The sequence below is a fragment of the Myotis yumanensis genome, unplaced genomic scaffold (assembly GCF_028538775.1).
Source record: "Myotis yumanensis isolate MYYU_CA2020_CCGP unplaced genomic scaffold, mMyoYum1.0.hap1 SCAF_16, whole genome shotgun sequence".
In the NCBI taxonomy this organism is placed as follows: Eukaryota; Metazoa; Chordata; class Mammalia; order Chiroptera; family Vespertilionidae; genus Myotis; species Myotis yumanensis.
Window position 1 is genome coordinate 33,241,071 of NW_027223767.1, and position 14,512 is coordinate 33,255,582.

At 51.9% G+C, this 14,512-nt stretch overlaps 1 protein-coding gene across 11 annotated transcripts in view; it reads left to right on the top strand.

The window, feature by feature from the left end:
* Nucleotides 1–14,512, top strand: part of MAPT (microtubule associated protein tau) — a 76,692-nt gene that overhangs the window by 32,429 nt on the left and 29,751 nt on the right. For 4 of the 11 annotated variants that reach the window (XM_070394856.1, XM_070394846.1, XM_070394849.1 and 1 more), the window contains exons 2-4: nt 4,298–4,456; nt 8,219–8,290; nt 10,832–10,918. In XM_070394856.1, coding sequence (XP_070250957.1) covers nt 4,315–4,456; nt 8,219–8,290; nt 10,832–10,918 — 301 coding nt within the window. In that variant the 5' untranslated portion in view covers nt 4,298–4,314. Of the gene's footprint in view, nt 1–4,297; nt 4,457–8,218; nt 8,291–10,810; nt 10,919–14,512 lie in introns of all 11 variants that reach the window. The other 7 variants (XM_070394847.1, XM_070394851.1, XM_070394854.1 and 4 more) reach the window with 3 other exon arrangements.

Sequence of the window (14,512 nt, forward strand, 5' to 3'; positions counted from 1 at the left end):
TGAAGAAGGTTGAGAGAAGTGACTTGTTCACGCAGCTTCGGGGTGAGAGTCCTGGACAATGCTCCTTCTACACCCAGCCCTGTGCCCAACAGGAAGTTGGGGAACATTTTATGGTCCAGGATGGAAGAGCAGGCCGGGTGTGTTCTATCAGGACACGGGCTTTGCATCCTGGCCTCGTCTCCTGCTGGCTGTGTGTCCTTGGGCTGTGTGACCTTCCCAGATTCCTCATCTATCCACTGGGAAACTTAATATCTATGCTGAAGACTAGCTACATCACAGGATTGCTGTGTGTCCAGTGACACGCCTGTGAGGTGCCCACACGGAGCAAGCTCCTTCTTTGACAGGAACCGTGTGGCACCAACTGGGTACCAGGCTCCGGGGCTGCGGCCTTGTTGATTCAGAAGGTCCATGAACCTAAGGGCATTCCTGCCTGGGGTTGGCAGGAGGGTGGCATGGTAAGCCTCCCTGCTTAGGGAGTTCTTCCCATGCATTTCACTTTTTTTCCAAAGGAAAATATTGGCCCTTGCAAAGCACACAGTTCATTTATTTTGGATAGTGAATAGCTGCCTGTGTTTTTAAGGATGATTTAATCTCTCCAGCAGCCCTTATAATTCATCCTGCTTCCTATTGGCGCATCTGACTTTCTCCAGCCCTGTGGGGTGGTGCTGGTGGGAAGGGGAGGTCATCAGAAGCCAGGGCCCCGAGAACAACCACGCTCTTATCTGCTCCGTGGACCCAAACGAGGCAGCATGTCCCCAGGCCCAGAGCAATGGGCTGCTGCCTGAAGCTCCAGGAATGACTTGAAACCTTATGGAAAATACTAGAAACACTAGACACAGATGAATAAAACCCAACATCAAATGCAACAGCCACACTGAGAATTTACATTTTTCAAATGGTTGGGGGGAGAGGGAGACAGAAAAATGAAAGTTCATGACACATGAAAATTATATGCCTTTCAAATTTCAGTGTCCACATATAAAGTTTAATTGGAGCACAGCTCATTCATATATGTACCATTGGATGTCTGCTTTCCCACTGCAGTTAAATTTAATACAAAGAATTAGATCACTAAAAACATAGCAGAAAATATCGATGGTCTTTATGTATCATAGAGCAATGGGATAAGTCACATAAGAAAATAGGCCTGACTGTATAAAAACTAAAACCTGCCCATCAGGAGCCGTAAGAAACCACGATAAAAGGCAACCAACTAGAGAAACGATCTGTCACAAATAGGATTAAAGGTTAATGTTATTCATAAAATAAGAGCTCACTCAAGTCATTACAATGAGCACCGAGACCTGAACAGAGGAGGGAGCAAAGGATAGAAATGGGCATTTTATGAAAGAGGAAGCCAACTCGTCAGATTCTTACTTTTACACCTTCATCCGCCATGTTCCAGGAGGGCAGACTTGGTCATTGAAAGGAATCAATCCAATCACAAGACAAAACCATGGGGCTCCTTAAACTTCTGAGCGTTCACTAAAACTTCAGTTGGCTGGCCTACCTCACCTGGGCCAGGTAGAGTGTCTCCAGCAAGTATGGGAAGCCTCAAGCTTCTGGGCTGATTCCACCCCTCCAGTGTGGGGCACCTGAGAAGTCAGCCAGATGAGGTGGCTCGTGGACCAGTCCCAGGGATGAGCAGTTGGGCAGTGAACCCAGGAGGGCCTCAGAGAGGCTCCATCAGGAAGCAGTGAGGAAGGCGTTACTTCCTACAGGGGTGGGAAGCCGTAGCTGAGTCCTCAGACAATGGAACTGGTGCCTTTCAGAAGAGGGGTCCTTACGTTTGGGGGCTTTCAAGGGAAACAGACCATCAGCATATCTAAGGATAGAGAATATCACCACCAAATCCTAAACCTGAAAGGATGAATTTGGACTTTTATCTTCCTAAAATAGAGTCCTGCTCGTCCTTGGGGAGATGTCCAAGGTTTGGAGAAGCTCAGTCTCAGATGCCTTTCCCCAGAGAGCTCTGAGGGGCAAGGGCCTCGGGCCTCAGTCAGAATGAAAAGGCACCCCCTTCTCTATTAGCAGGAGCTGCCTCCATGGGGCCAGCCACCACCTTCTGCCTCGCCCAGCAGAGGTCCTGCTAACCTCACTCTTTTGGGTTTTTTTTAAATAATTCTTTATTGTTGAAAGTATTACATATGTCCCCATTTTTCCCCATTGACCTCCTCCCGCCCCCCACCTCAGGCCTTCAGCACCCTATTGTCTGTGCCCATGGGTTATGCATATATGCATACAAGGTCTTTGGTTGATTACCTCCCACCCTCCCACCTTCCTCCGCCTTCCCTCTGAGATTCCGCATTCTGTTCCATGCTTCTCTGTCTCTGGATTCCCTCAGTTCATCAGTTTTGACCTCACTCTTAAAATCTTCCTAGACCATCCCAGCTCTCAGCTTCTTATCCTGCATCGTGGATGGAGAAGAGAGCTCAGGCACCCACACCGGCGTGTCCTGCCCAGAAGGGAGAGGAATGAAGCTGGACATGAGTGTGCCAGTGGCCAGCTGGTATAAACACAGAGCCGGAAGCTGGCTGTCCCACCACTAACGCCAGTCTTGGAAAAATTAGATGGAGGGTCTGCCCCAAGTGCAGCCTCCACCTTGTAGTTCACCATTTGTATGAGTTGCCCAACGCCTGTGGAGATGAGACTGTGGGTTTAAAACATTCTGCAACTCATAACTCATTCAGAGGACGCATGTCATCAGGTGTGTCCTCCAGCCCTTTCCTATGGACACGTTATTAAGTGATCACCGAAACTGAGAGCTAGATGCCTCCGAGGCAGGAAAGAAAAAGGCCCCGCCCACTCCAGTTTGTGTTATCAGCTCGTCCCTGGACAACTGACCCACTTCGGCAGCGCCCGTGTGTCACTGAGAAAAGTTCAAGTGAAAACAGAAACTTAAGGAGATAGCTGTTACAAATTATAAAGGAAAATTAAAGACTACATTTAAACTATGAAAAATTATAAAAGTCACAAATATAAAAAAGGAAAGAATGAAAGAAAAAAAACGGCCTAAAAGGATAGAATGATAAAAGGTAACATAGGGAAATATATTCAAAAGGAATTTCAAAAGGTTAAAAATTACTAAATGACCCGAGGGGTTACTTTTACAACTCTCCTGTAAGTCTAAAATTATCTCAAAAATAAAAATAAGAACATTAATAAATGAAAAGCTAATATAAATCTGGGATGAAAATTAAAAGTAAAAATAATTTAAACAATAAAAGGAAGCAACTACATGTAGAAGTTTAAAGGGAGGAATTGAAAGCCAATAAAACAGGGGAATTTCAAAAATAAGTAAAGAATAAGTACTATGAGATAATTAGGTTATATAAAGGGAGGTATCAAAGTAAAAGACAAGAGACTAAAAACTTCCAGAGATAAAAATGGAAACTGATGGAATAACCCAAAGTAGCATAAATGAACCAGGGCAAAGTGGCATATTGAAAAGTCCAGAAACTCAAAGCTATGAGCTAGTTTTTAAATAAAGAAATATTCTCACTGAAGATGAGAACAGCGCCTGAGTAAATATCATTTCTACCGCGCTCTGTTGGGCTTTTGCCGGGAAGGGGGTGATGCTGCTCCGAGCCTCACACCCGCTCCGGGCGCTGTTAGGGATCCCTGCCCGCCCTCAGAATGCACAGCTGAGGTCCTGGTGGGTGCCAGTGAGGGGAGTGGAGGCCACAGCTTTGACCTCCTGGCAGGGCGGGGGGCTACCCAACTCAGAACTGGGGGAGTCAGGACACTGATCAAGAGGTGGTTCTGCTGTGCAGTTATTGGCATGAGGTTGAACAACATGTGCTTTTCCCTACTTCAGTGTCCTTACCAGGGGTGTCTGCTGACGCCTTCCTTCTCCTGTTTGGTCCTACCCTCTGCAAACAACAACAACAACAACAAACCAACAACAAAACATTAAACTAGTCAGCAGCATTTACTTCTTACTGAAGTTGAACGAGTGCTGGGCATAACAAGTCAGGCTCGCTGCACTGTCCACCTGGTGTTTCAAATATGAACTGATGTGATGTTTGTGAATTAAAGGTGCACATACATGTAAATAACACTTTGGCAGGAATGCAAAGCTCAGGCTGAGGTTGCTGGGGAGGTCAGTGGGGAGGTCATGGTATGTCTGCGATGAACTAGGGAGATGGCACTTTACTCTCCCTGACCCCCACTCCACACACACACACACACACACACACACACACACACACACACCACCACCACCACCACCACCACCCCCCAAGCACTTAGCCTCATCTCAACATCCCAGCCTCAACCTCCCATCTTCCTTCCCCAGGTGGGCCTTGAACCAGGATGACTGAGCCCCGCCAGGAGTTCAACATGATGGACGATCATGCCGGGACCTACGGGCTTGGGGACAGGAAAGACCTCCCCTCTCAGGGGAGCTACACACTGCTGCAGGACCACGAGGGCGACAGGGACCACGGCCTGAAAGGTGAGTGCACCCCCTGCACGGCAGGCCGGGGCCTTGGGACTCACAGCCGGTCTGCTTGCTTTGGAAAAGGCTGGCAGGAAGGGTTTGCAGCCAGTTTCTTAAAGAAGTTTTAAGCACTTTATTGGGTTAGATTGTCAATAGAGAGACGCCTCATCATTTGAATGAGCCAAGATAACCCAGATGTGACGCTCTTTGAAAACGTACCTTTCCAAAGGGGAGTGTGCCACCCGAGTGAATGCCGTGTGACAAAGACTGCAGGGCGCGTCAGTCTGATCAGTACAGGGTGCTCTCTCGAGTCTTTAGCCACCACACCCAACCTGTTGACCTATAAATCAGCAGCACTCATTAGCATGCAAAATACGTGGCCCTACACATTAGCTTCATCTCTTCCTCGAAGGCCTGCCTGGGCCCTATTCGGCACGTTAGTTAGCGCTGGGATTCCTACTATACCTGCATTAATAAACTGCATCCACTTCTGCATATTCTAAAATACAGTCTTTTGGGCAAATCAGCTTGGCCTCCTCCTGTCCCATTCCAAACAAATATGTCTCATTTCACTGTCTGGCCACCAAATTCAGGAAATGCGCAGCCTCTCTTCCGCTCCACATGCTGGCCTGATTCCCGCCAGGAGCACCGAGCTGGCCTCAGTGTGAGGAGGACCCTGCCCCTGCCCTCCAGACCTACTCCTAAGGAGACAAAATGGCAAGCAGTCTACTTCCTCTTTTAGTGGTAAAAATCATTTTAAAAACACTTTGCAGCCTGGGGTGTGGGATGGTGAATAGAAGCGGTGCAGCTCCTAGGTGGGAAACGACCTTTCCTGGGTGCATCTATCCAGGAGGGCTCCCTGGAAGAGGCAGGTCACCAGGAGGTGCCCTGGGTGCAGGAACAACAGTCTCTGTCTTGGAAAGGTTTCCGGACTCACTGGGGGCCTTATTTCAAAGGCTGGCCTCTCTGTATGTGTTTAAGCAGAGAACACATTGGAGTCACAGGAGCTTGGAAATTAGACACGCGGGCTCCAGGTTGGAGGAAGTGGAGGCAGAGTGGGCCTGCTTTCCCTGGGCTCAGAGGCTGCCCAGCCAGAAAGAGTGATGGGAGGGTAGGGATGCGGGTGGGGGTGGGGAATGGGTTCCCAATGGGCCCTTGAACTCCCTACCTGGTGTCATGGTAACAAGAAATGTGCATTCTGACCTCCCTGCAGGCCACAGCCTGGCTCCAGCCCTAGTTGCTAAGTTTCAGCTCTTTGTGGAGGGCTGCTGGGCCCTAAGCTCTCCCTCATCTGAGGACCTGAGCCCACACATGCCCTCCAGCCCCCGCCCCGCACGCCTCTCGTCACTCTCTGCCAGGTCCCCGTGGAACTTCAGTTATTAAACTCTTTATTAAACGCTCACGGATGGAATCCAACTTAGAATCACAACATGCTGAATTTTGCCCCGGATGAATTCTGCCAATGAAAAATGATGCTCTATTTAGGGTTGCCTGGTTTAAAAATTAAGTGAAAAATATAGATTATGTTGCAACAAATGTACAATAATGAAGGATGTGAATAAGGGGGAAACTGGGTTTGGGGTACACTCTCTGTCCTATCTTTGCAATTTTACTGTGAATCTAAAACTGTTCTCAAATAAAAAGCTCATTTTTTTTTAAGTCCAGAAAAAAAAAAAGCAGTTTTCACCAGTCTTATTTTTTAAAGGGAAAACTAAATTCAATTTGTACAGTAAGAATCAGCTGACTGAGTTATTTTGTGTCTCAGAGTTGCCTAAAGTATATTCGCTAAAACTACTCCATTCTTTCACATGAAACATGATCAGAAGTTCTAGGCCCAAACGGACATATTATAATATATATATATATACAGCTGACCCTTGAACAACTTGGGAGTTTGGGGTGCCAATCCCCCAAGTCATCAAAAATATATATATAACTTTTGACCCCCCACCCCCCCAAAAAAAACTTAACTACTGACAGCCTACTATTTGACCATAAGCCTTACTGATAACATAAATAGTCGATTAACACCTGTTTTATGTTCTATGTTACATGCTGTATTCTTTCAATAAAAGGAAGCTGGAGAAAAGAAAATGTTATTGAGGAAATCATAAGGGAAAGAACATACATTTACAGTATTTACTGAAACAAAGCCACATGTGAGTGGACCCACACAGTTCAAATCGTGTTGTCTAAGGGTCAACTTATATTCGAGTTTTTAAGCAGCCAACCTTTTTGTCCCTGCTGGGAAAGGAAAGCATTTGAAGGTAGTTTGCTTACCCGGAGAATATACTTGCCAAGGAAGCAGTAATACCTGAAAGATTTCCATAGTTCTCGTCAGGCTTGTTCTTGCTGCTAAGGACTTAGAACGAGTTGTTTTTATATGGGGAGCAAGGGGTGCCCCTTGGCAGAGGTGCCACTTGACCTGCGACACTTTAGATAAGTGACAGAGACTGCTTTGGGTCATGACAGGAAACCACATGTAAAATCCTAGGCAGAGCGTTATCTAAGTAGGTGCTAACCATTGGGAAAGGACTAGGTGCAGCCAAAGAGAGCTGCAAAGGGTGCAAGTTGGCTAACGGATCAAATAAGACATCCTAATGAAGAAAAGGCATTTAATGGGTTAACTGGTTATACCTTCTAGATAAGATACTCGGAAGAAGCCCCTCCCCTTCCTTCCCACCTCCAAGAAATTTAACAAGGATAACGCAGATGATAAGGGTTGCAGGCTGAGGACAGATTGGGGGCAGGGGTGTTTGGGGACAAGATGTTAGAGACCTGGTCACGCCCATATGTGCCGGTGCCCTGCCAGTCAAGGCCCGTTAGTAATAAGACTCCGCAGACAGTCCGCATGATGTTTGCAGGTTTTTGCAAGCTCCGGGGGACCAGGGAACTACATCTGCTGGAGGCTTGTTTAGAATTAGCTTTTCTTTGACTGGATGGGCACAGCCAGGGCTGGTGTCCTGGGACAGCGTTTTAGCAAAGGGTCCGGGGTATCTGACCCCACGGTGCCCTAGGACTCCACTTGCCTTTTTTCATCCGTTCTGTGCACAGAACCAGCCCCTTATCATGAAACCGACCCCACGGCTGCCCCCACACTGGGTGGAGTGGCTCTCCCAGAGGGCGCCAGAGCTTCCTGGCTTCGGGTTCTGAAAGGACAGTTTTCTTCCAAGTAACTAAGGCTGACACTCCAGGTGTCACTCAAGGCTGGTTAGCCCGTACTTAGAGACCCTTCCATGAGAGGAGCTGGGTGGAGTCCAGGCACCGGTTGTCCAGTTAGAAGCGGGCACTGGGTCTGCCCTGAGCTACTTCCTTTTCAGAGGAAGGAGTTGGAGCGCTGAGTGTTTTCCAGGTGTTTTCTGCTTGCCCCTCGTTAATGGCAGTGATCTCCCATGAGTCTCCCCGGCCAGGAGAGATGAGGCCCCAGGTCCTTGGGGCGTAGCTTTTTGGTATCTGCCGCCATCTGTCAGGAGAGCCCTGCCTCAGCTGGAACCACAAGCTGATTGAAAGGCACTGTCTCCTCTCGCCAAGACCAACTACTTCTCACCTGTGTCTGTACCCAATGACCCTGGTGTGGGGCACCATTGTGTTTGGGGGGGAGGAGGAGTAGGGAGTTGGGCCTCTTTGTGGTTTTATCATGTGGCCATGGTCCATCCCTCTGGCTTCCATACTGAGTGACTTCTGGCTTCAAAACAAACTGCTCCTGAGTTCCTCCTGAGGTCCAAAGTGGGGGTGGGAGAGGCAGCCATTCTGAGGGACTCACTGTGTATGTTCCAGAGCCTCCCCTGCGGACACCCACCGGTGACAGATCTGAAACCGCTGATGCTAAGAGCACTCCGACAGCCAAAGGTGGGGCCTCCTTCCTCTCATTGCTCCATCCAGCCAGCTCCTCCCATGCACCAGCCTGCGTGTCGCCGTGCTTTGTGCCCATGTGTGCCACCCTTCCTGGCTGCATTGCTGTTGCCTCTCCCTCTGGCTGAGAGATACACTCGCTCAGTGCTTTGCAGGATGGCTCAGGCTTGGCTCAGGAATGCTGGCGGAGCCAAGCCCTGCTTTGATGCCTTGCTCGCTGGTGCCAGGTATGGGCACCTTCATCGTGTGGGTGCTTTGAGGCAGCCACACTTGCAGAGACTGGGGTCTGCGGCAAAGCAACTCCTCAAAGCCCCTGCTTCATATCCATTGACCTCCCCAAACTTCTGCAAAACCCCCACCCAGCTCACTCTTTCATGAGCCACCAGGTCCCAGAGCAGCCGTGTGGCTGAGGAGAGGAGCAAGTCAACGCCTGGCTCCGAGCTCACACTTTGGGACTGGTCTTGGTTCAGTGTCCTTCTGGGTTTGAGCAATGGGCTTGGCTGGGCCTCTGGACATTGGCCACCATGTTAGTTCCAGCCCATCTTCCAACCTGTTCTCTCTAGACATTTGCTGTCCAGGTTATTATAAAGCTCCTCATGTATTTCCTGGGGTGCTCCTTGGTCCCGATTTTGACCACCTGCTCTTGCTTCCCATCTATGTCAGTCGAGACTGAATTTGATTGCAGGTCAAAGAAAACCCAAGGAATGGAGGCATATATCTGAAGAGGTTTATTTGTCTCACATGATAAGATACCCAGATTTGGGCAGTCCCCAGTCTCATCAGTGTCCCGCCGTCTTTATCTGCTCCCATCCTGTACGGTTATATTGCCTCATGGTTACGATATGGCTGCTGCACTTCCAGGCATCACATCTGCCGTCGAAACAGAAAGAAAGTAGCAAAGCAAAGTGGCCAAAAGAGCCCTGACATCCAAAGTGTTCTCTTTTAATTAGGAAAACACGAGGTTTTCTGCAAGCCCCACCTGGCCAGCTTCTGCTTGTGTCCCATTTGTCAGAACCGAGTCTCACAGCCCACCCCTGGCTGGAAGGGAGACTGGGCCACCAGATATTTTGCTTTACAGCCTCTTCAGTAGGAGAAATCAAGAGACAAGGGACTTGAGAATGGCTTTTGAGCAACCTGTCCATGGTATCTGCACCTCCATCTCTTCATCCTCCCCAAGGAGGCTCCCGGCTCTGTTCTCAGCACTGCTCCAGGCCCTGCCCATTACTGCACCTGTGTGTCACAGGATGCGAACCTGGTCCCAGCATTCACCTTGGATGAATTCTGAAAGTGACTGTCAAGTGCCTGCCAACTGCTTGGTCTAAGGGTACATCTGACACAGTGGGCATGGCCCTCCCCCCACCCCCAGGTTCTTAGCCCAGTGAAGAGAATACCAGGCCAAATGCTCTTTTCTCTCCTTAGAGCCAGTGATGCAAGACACATCCTGCTGATCTTGTTAGGACAGTTGCACAAGTTGCCTACCTCCCTGAGAAAGTCCTGAAACGCTAATGCCAGAACCCAGGCCAGCCTTCCACATCATGGTTTTCAGTGTCCCATCAACGGTGTTCTGGAAGAATCTTCCAACAAGTCTCGCTGCTCTGGGGACCCTGTGCACGTGTGGGTCCCAAGAGCTCAGCTCCCACCCGGCAGGGAAGGGGTCGTGCTGGGCCAGGCTGCTCCGCCTGCTCCCGAGACCGTAATTAAAATGGACTCCAGTTGTCTAAACTGATCAGGCCCTTGGACAGCTTCCCGCACTGACAACTCCTTACGTTCACCCAGAACTGCCTGGGAGTGTACCAGGGCATTGCTCGGGGACCAGTGCCGATTAGAAGCCTTCACCTTAGTGAGAGACCGACAGCAACTCCTGGTGGGGGGTCTCCACCTCCGGACTCTGCTCTGAAGGTGGCCCCGCCCCAGTCCTGTGGTCAAGCACCTGACCCCGGACAGCACGGGCCTGCTCCTCACTACCCAGGGGACTCTGTGCTCCTTAATCAGGGGTCATGGGCTCAGGGACAGGGCCAGCTGGAGGAAACCTTGGAGGCCACCTGGAGTTGATACTCCCATTTTGCAGATGAGGAAACTGAGGCCCAACGAGGACAAAGGACTCACAGCAAAGCCGTAGACCCTATCCCTAACCCCAGAGTTCCTGCCCTGCCTTAGACCCAGTTCCTCTCCTGCACCACCTTAAGGATCAGACATCTGTGAACAGTCATCTGATTTTCAACATCTCTTCTTCACCTCTCCCCGGGACCGTCCCCAGCAGTCTCTTGCACTGCGTGCCTACACAGGGCCGTCCCTGGCTTTCCTGGCAGAGGGCCTGGGCGTCTCATGGGCCGGTGCCACTCAAGCAGAATATTAATGTGCTTCCCGGGAGATGTCAGACAGGGTGGCTCTGGACCTGCTTTGTGGTGTGGCTTTTTTGCATGCGGCTGAGTTCCCTCCTGCCTCCCCTCCCTGCCCTGCTGCCGCACACGAAGCAAGGTGAGGGGCTTGGCACAGCTCATCCCGGGCCCCCCAAAGGTGATTTTCAGTGGTTTCCAGACGTGACAGCGCCCCTAGTGGATGAGGGAGGCCCCAGCAAGCAAGCAGCTGCTCAGCCCCACACGGAGATCCCAGAAGGAACCACAGGTGAGGGTGACCCCAGGGCTGGATTCCCAGCTGATCTGCTGCAGGAAAGGGTGCACGTGGGGTTGTGCTCATCTCAGAGTGAGGCGGGAATGTGGGCGGACACCGGCTCCTGGGACAATTGGGGTGTTCTCAGCTTGACACCTGGATGTCCCGCTGCTTCCATGGCCGTCTGCCAGCCTCCCGGGGGAGAGGACCTTGTGCCTCCCTTCTAGCTTCTCCTCCCTGTCCCGGTCAGCACATCCGCTCCACAGGGTGCGCCGAGCCAGGCTGGCGGCAGACCCAGCGACAGGCTCACCCTCAGGGGCAGGTTTGCCGCCGGCAGCACTGAGTGTGCAGCAGGGTCCAGATGGCCGACCCACACCTTTGGAGGACAAGCCCTGAGGAGTTCAGCATATAATCCAGCATCCAGTCCTGCGACCCTCCTGTCACACGTGTCTGCATGGAACAGGCATGACGCCGCTGTCCTGTCCACACGGCGATGGGGAGGAGCTCGGACATCTAGGCACCGACCAGAAATAGCTCCGGACTCGGGGCCACCAGAGTCACCGAGAGCTGCCCGGGCCCTGAGGACACGGCTAGCCCAGCCCGGAGCTCCCGCTGGCATTTCCTTCGCGTCCCCTACCCTGGGCTGACGTGCAGACCGCACAGGCGCTTGGTGGTGGGAGTGTGCTCGACAAGAAACGCAGAAGAATTCTGGACAGGATTTCACCAGCAATGGGGAGTGGGGACCTGTCCCAGGCAGGAGTGTCTTTCCTTCCTAAGGACGGTGCTCACCGAAGCCACGTGGGAAGCCACAGCCTTCCTCAGGGCCCCACTCGTGGGAACCCCACGCCGGGCCAAGCAGGGCCACGCTTCCAAGCAGCTTCGGCTTTTGGAGTTGGTCCTCTGAGATGGGTGGAGAGGAATGTTCTCGAAGCCCAGCAGGCCTCATCCTTGACAGGGAAGACGGTTTGAAGGCCAAGAAAGGACTCGTGGGATGAGATCATGAGTCCCCTGGTGTTTTTCCCTCACTCTTTATCCAATGGGGGCCCTTCCCTTGCCCGAAGTGAACACTGTAGCACAGTTTCCCTCACTCCTAGGTAACCAAAAAGATTTTCGTCTCATTAATCACAAAACACAGTCTGCAAATGCCGATCAGAAGGTCCACTCCATGGAAAGGTCAGAGCTCATTCAAGGCTGCAGCCCCTCCCCTCTGGGCTGGGGAGGGGGAGGATGGGAGGCAGGAAGAGCCTTCCTGGCTGGCACTGCGAGGGCCGCTGCCTGCACGCTTTCTGCGGAGTTTAAAGCTAACTCTCTCTATATGGGGACCTTTTTTCAATTCTTCCCATCTCCTCCCACCCGGTCATCCCTCCGAAGGTTCCTCCCTGGACTTGATTCAGGCAGACATTTCCTCTCCACTGCTCCTTTCGGGGTGACAATCTACCTGCAGCCTCACCTCTGCAGAGGCGCTTGCTCCAGCTGGGGACCTGCTGGACGTAGTCTAGAGCATCCCCACACGGACGCTGCCCTGACCCATAGGAACGCTAAGGGAGACACACGGACATTCTCTGCCCAAACTGTGGTCTGCAGACTGACAGTGGGGCCTCCACCATATTCCTTGTCCACCCTCCAAAGCAGGGCTGGCCTCTCCCCTCCTCTACTCTCCGAGGTAGGGTTCTGACAGCACCCGCCATGGCGCTAACCATAGAGGACACTCACCAAGGGTCTCCAAGGGGTGCCTTGAACCCCTTTCACTGGGACTGAGGTAGGGGGGTGTCTACATGGCCCCCCAATCTGTTCTTTCTAAAGAAACCCTCCTCAGAGATACCCTCCCCTCCATCCTCTTGCCTCCTCATGAGGCAGAAGGTGTTAGAGGCTCAGCTGTTGACTTGGACAATAGGCACCTTCGCTTGGCACCTCAACTGGCAGGTTCCATTTGCTGTATCTTGGTATCCCCCTGAACACTTGTCATTTGAGGTCCTATTGGGGGTGCCGTGTGGCCGCCCCACTGCAAGAATCACTGCCGTGCTGGGGTGGGAGCCCCTGCCTCTTGGGGCTTCAAGGATACAGAGAGGCCGTATAGTGATGTGCTGGGCCAGCCACGGTCACACGCCCTCCCTCCCTCTGACTTCTCGGAGGCCTCCTTTGCTGGCATTGGGGGTCGTCGAAGTTCTCGGCACCCTCCAATTTCAAGCTGGTGCCAGGGCCAGGCTATCACAGCCCTGCGCTGGCCTGTGGAAGCTGCCGACTTCCCGGGGCCACGATGGTGACATCATCCTGGCATGCTTGTCGTGTGCTCTGTCTCCCGGATCTGTGCCGTTCAGCGGGACTTGCTGTCACTGAGTTTTCCTTCCGTAATCTCAACAGAAACTCAGACCGAATCTGTTTGGAGCTGCGCCTCCCAGACAGTATCGTCAAATGACATGGAGTTGTCACCATTAGACCTCACAGGCAGCACAGTGTCAGCTCGGGGGCCCAGAGGGCGGTTGTGCTATAAGCTGGTAGATGGGGAGTTTCCTGAGCTCACCGTGGCCCCCCTCACCACAGCTGCCCTGAGACAGCCAGTGGGTGGGTGTTTACAAGGCCGTCACGGGCCTATCCGGAGACCAGGGAGTCTTCCCCTTCCCTCCTCCGTGCTCTCCGTGGTGGGCCCGTGTGGCCAGGGATGGTAACCTGTCATTTCTGTCTTAGGTGTAGAGGCTGAGTCATTGCAGGTGTGGGAGAAAAGACTGGTGGCCCAGCCAACAGCATACAGGCATTTCTCGGGGGGCAGGGGGCTCTCTGTCACTGGGCTCCTGAGGCCAGCGCATGGGATGGCTGACTGGTTTTGTGGGCTCTTTCTTCTGGACAGTTATACTCACTGTCCTGTAGCAGTATCCTGATTTATTATGAGGCTGAAATTGGCATTGCGTTAAAGCTTATTGATTTCAGCACCATTGAAATGTGCAGAAACCTTTGCTCAGTCTTCTGTGTGTGGGCTGATTTGCTAAGACGCCCCAAAGCTATCACTGGCACTGCTGGCCTCCCTCGAACCAGGAGGCGCCTATTCTGGGCATGCAGTTCAAGGGTTTCCCGTGGTTGGGAGAAAAGAAACCAAACAGCTCTGGGGCACCTGCTGTATGCCAGGCGCTTTGCTAAACACGTTCACACAAATTCTTGGGTTAATCCTCACCGCTCTCCTGTAGGAGTAGAACCGGTATCGTCACCTTGGGGTTCTAGGTAAGGAAATGGAGACGCAGAGGTGAAGTCACTAATGGCACCTGGGTGTGAGTCCCAGCCTGACTCCACAGCCCATGCCTAGCCCTTCCCTCCACCTCTGCCCCGAGCTGGGGCTGGGACTCAACACCCGGACACGGGTCCCCTGGCCGTGCCTGGCAGCAAATTGCTCCTCTGGCCTCACCCACCCTGTGTGTCTTTGTCCAGTGGGGCCCTCAGAACCCTTGGCCCACTGTGGGGAAGGTCTTTCCTACCGGACTGAGGTCACCTGTACAGTGTAAGGGGTTTGTGTAGTCAACATCCCCAGCAATAACATGTTCAGCGCGTCAGAGGGACAGCCCCTCAGTACTGGTAAAGGTGCCTTTTTTTTTTTTTCTAATGTTTTCAGTAAACGACCGA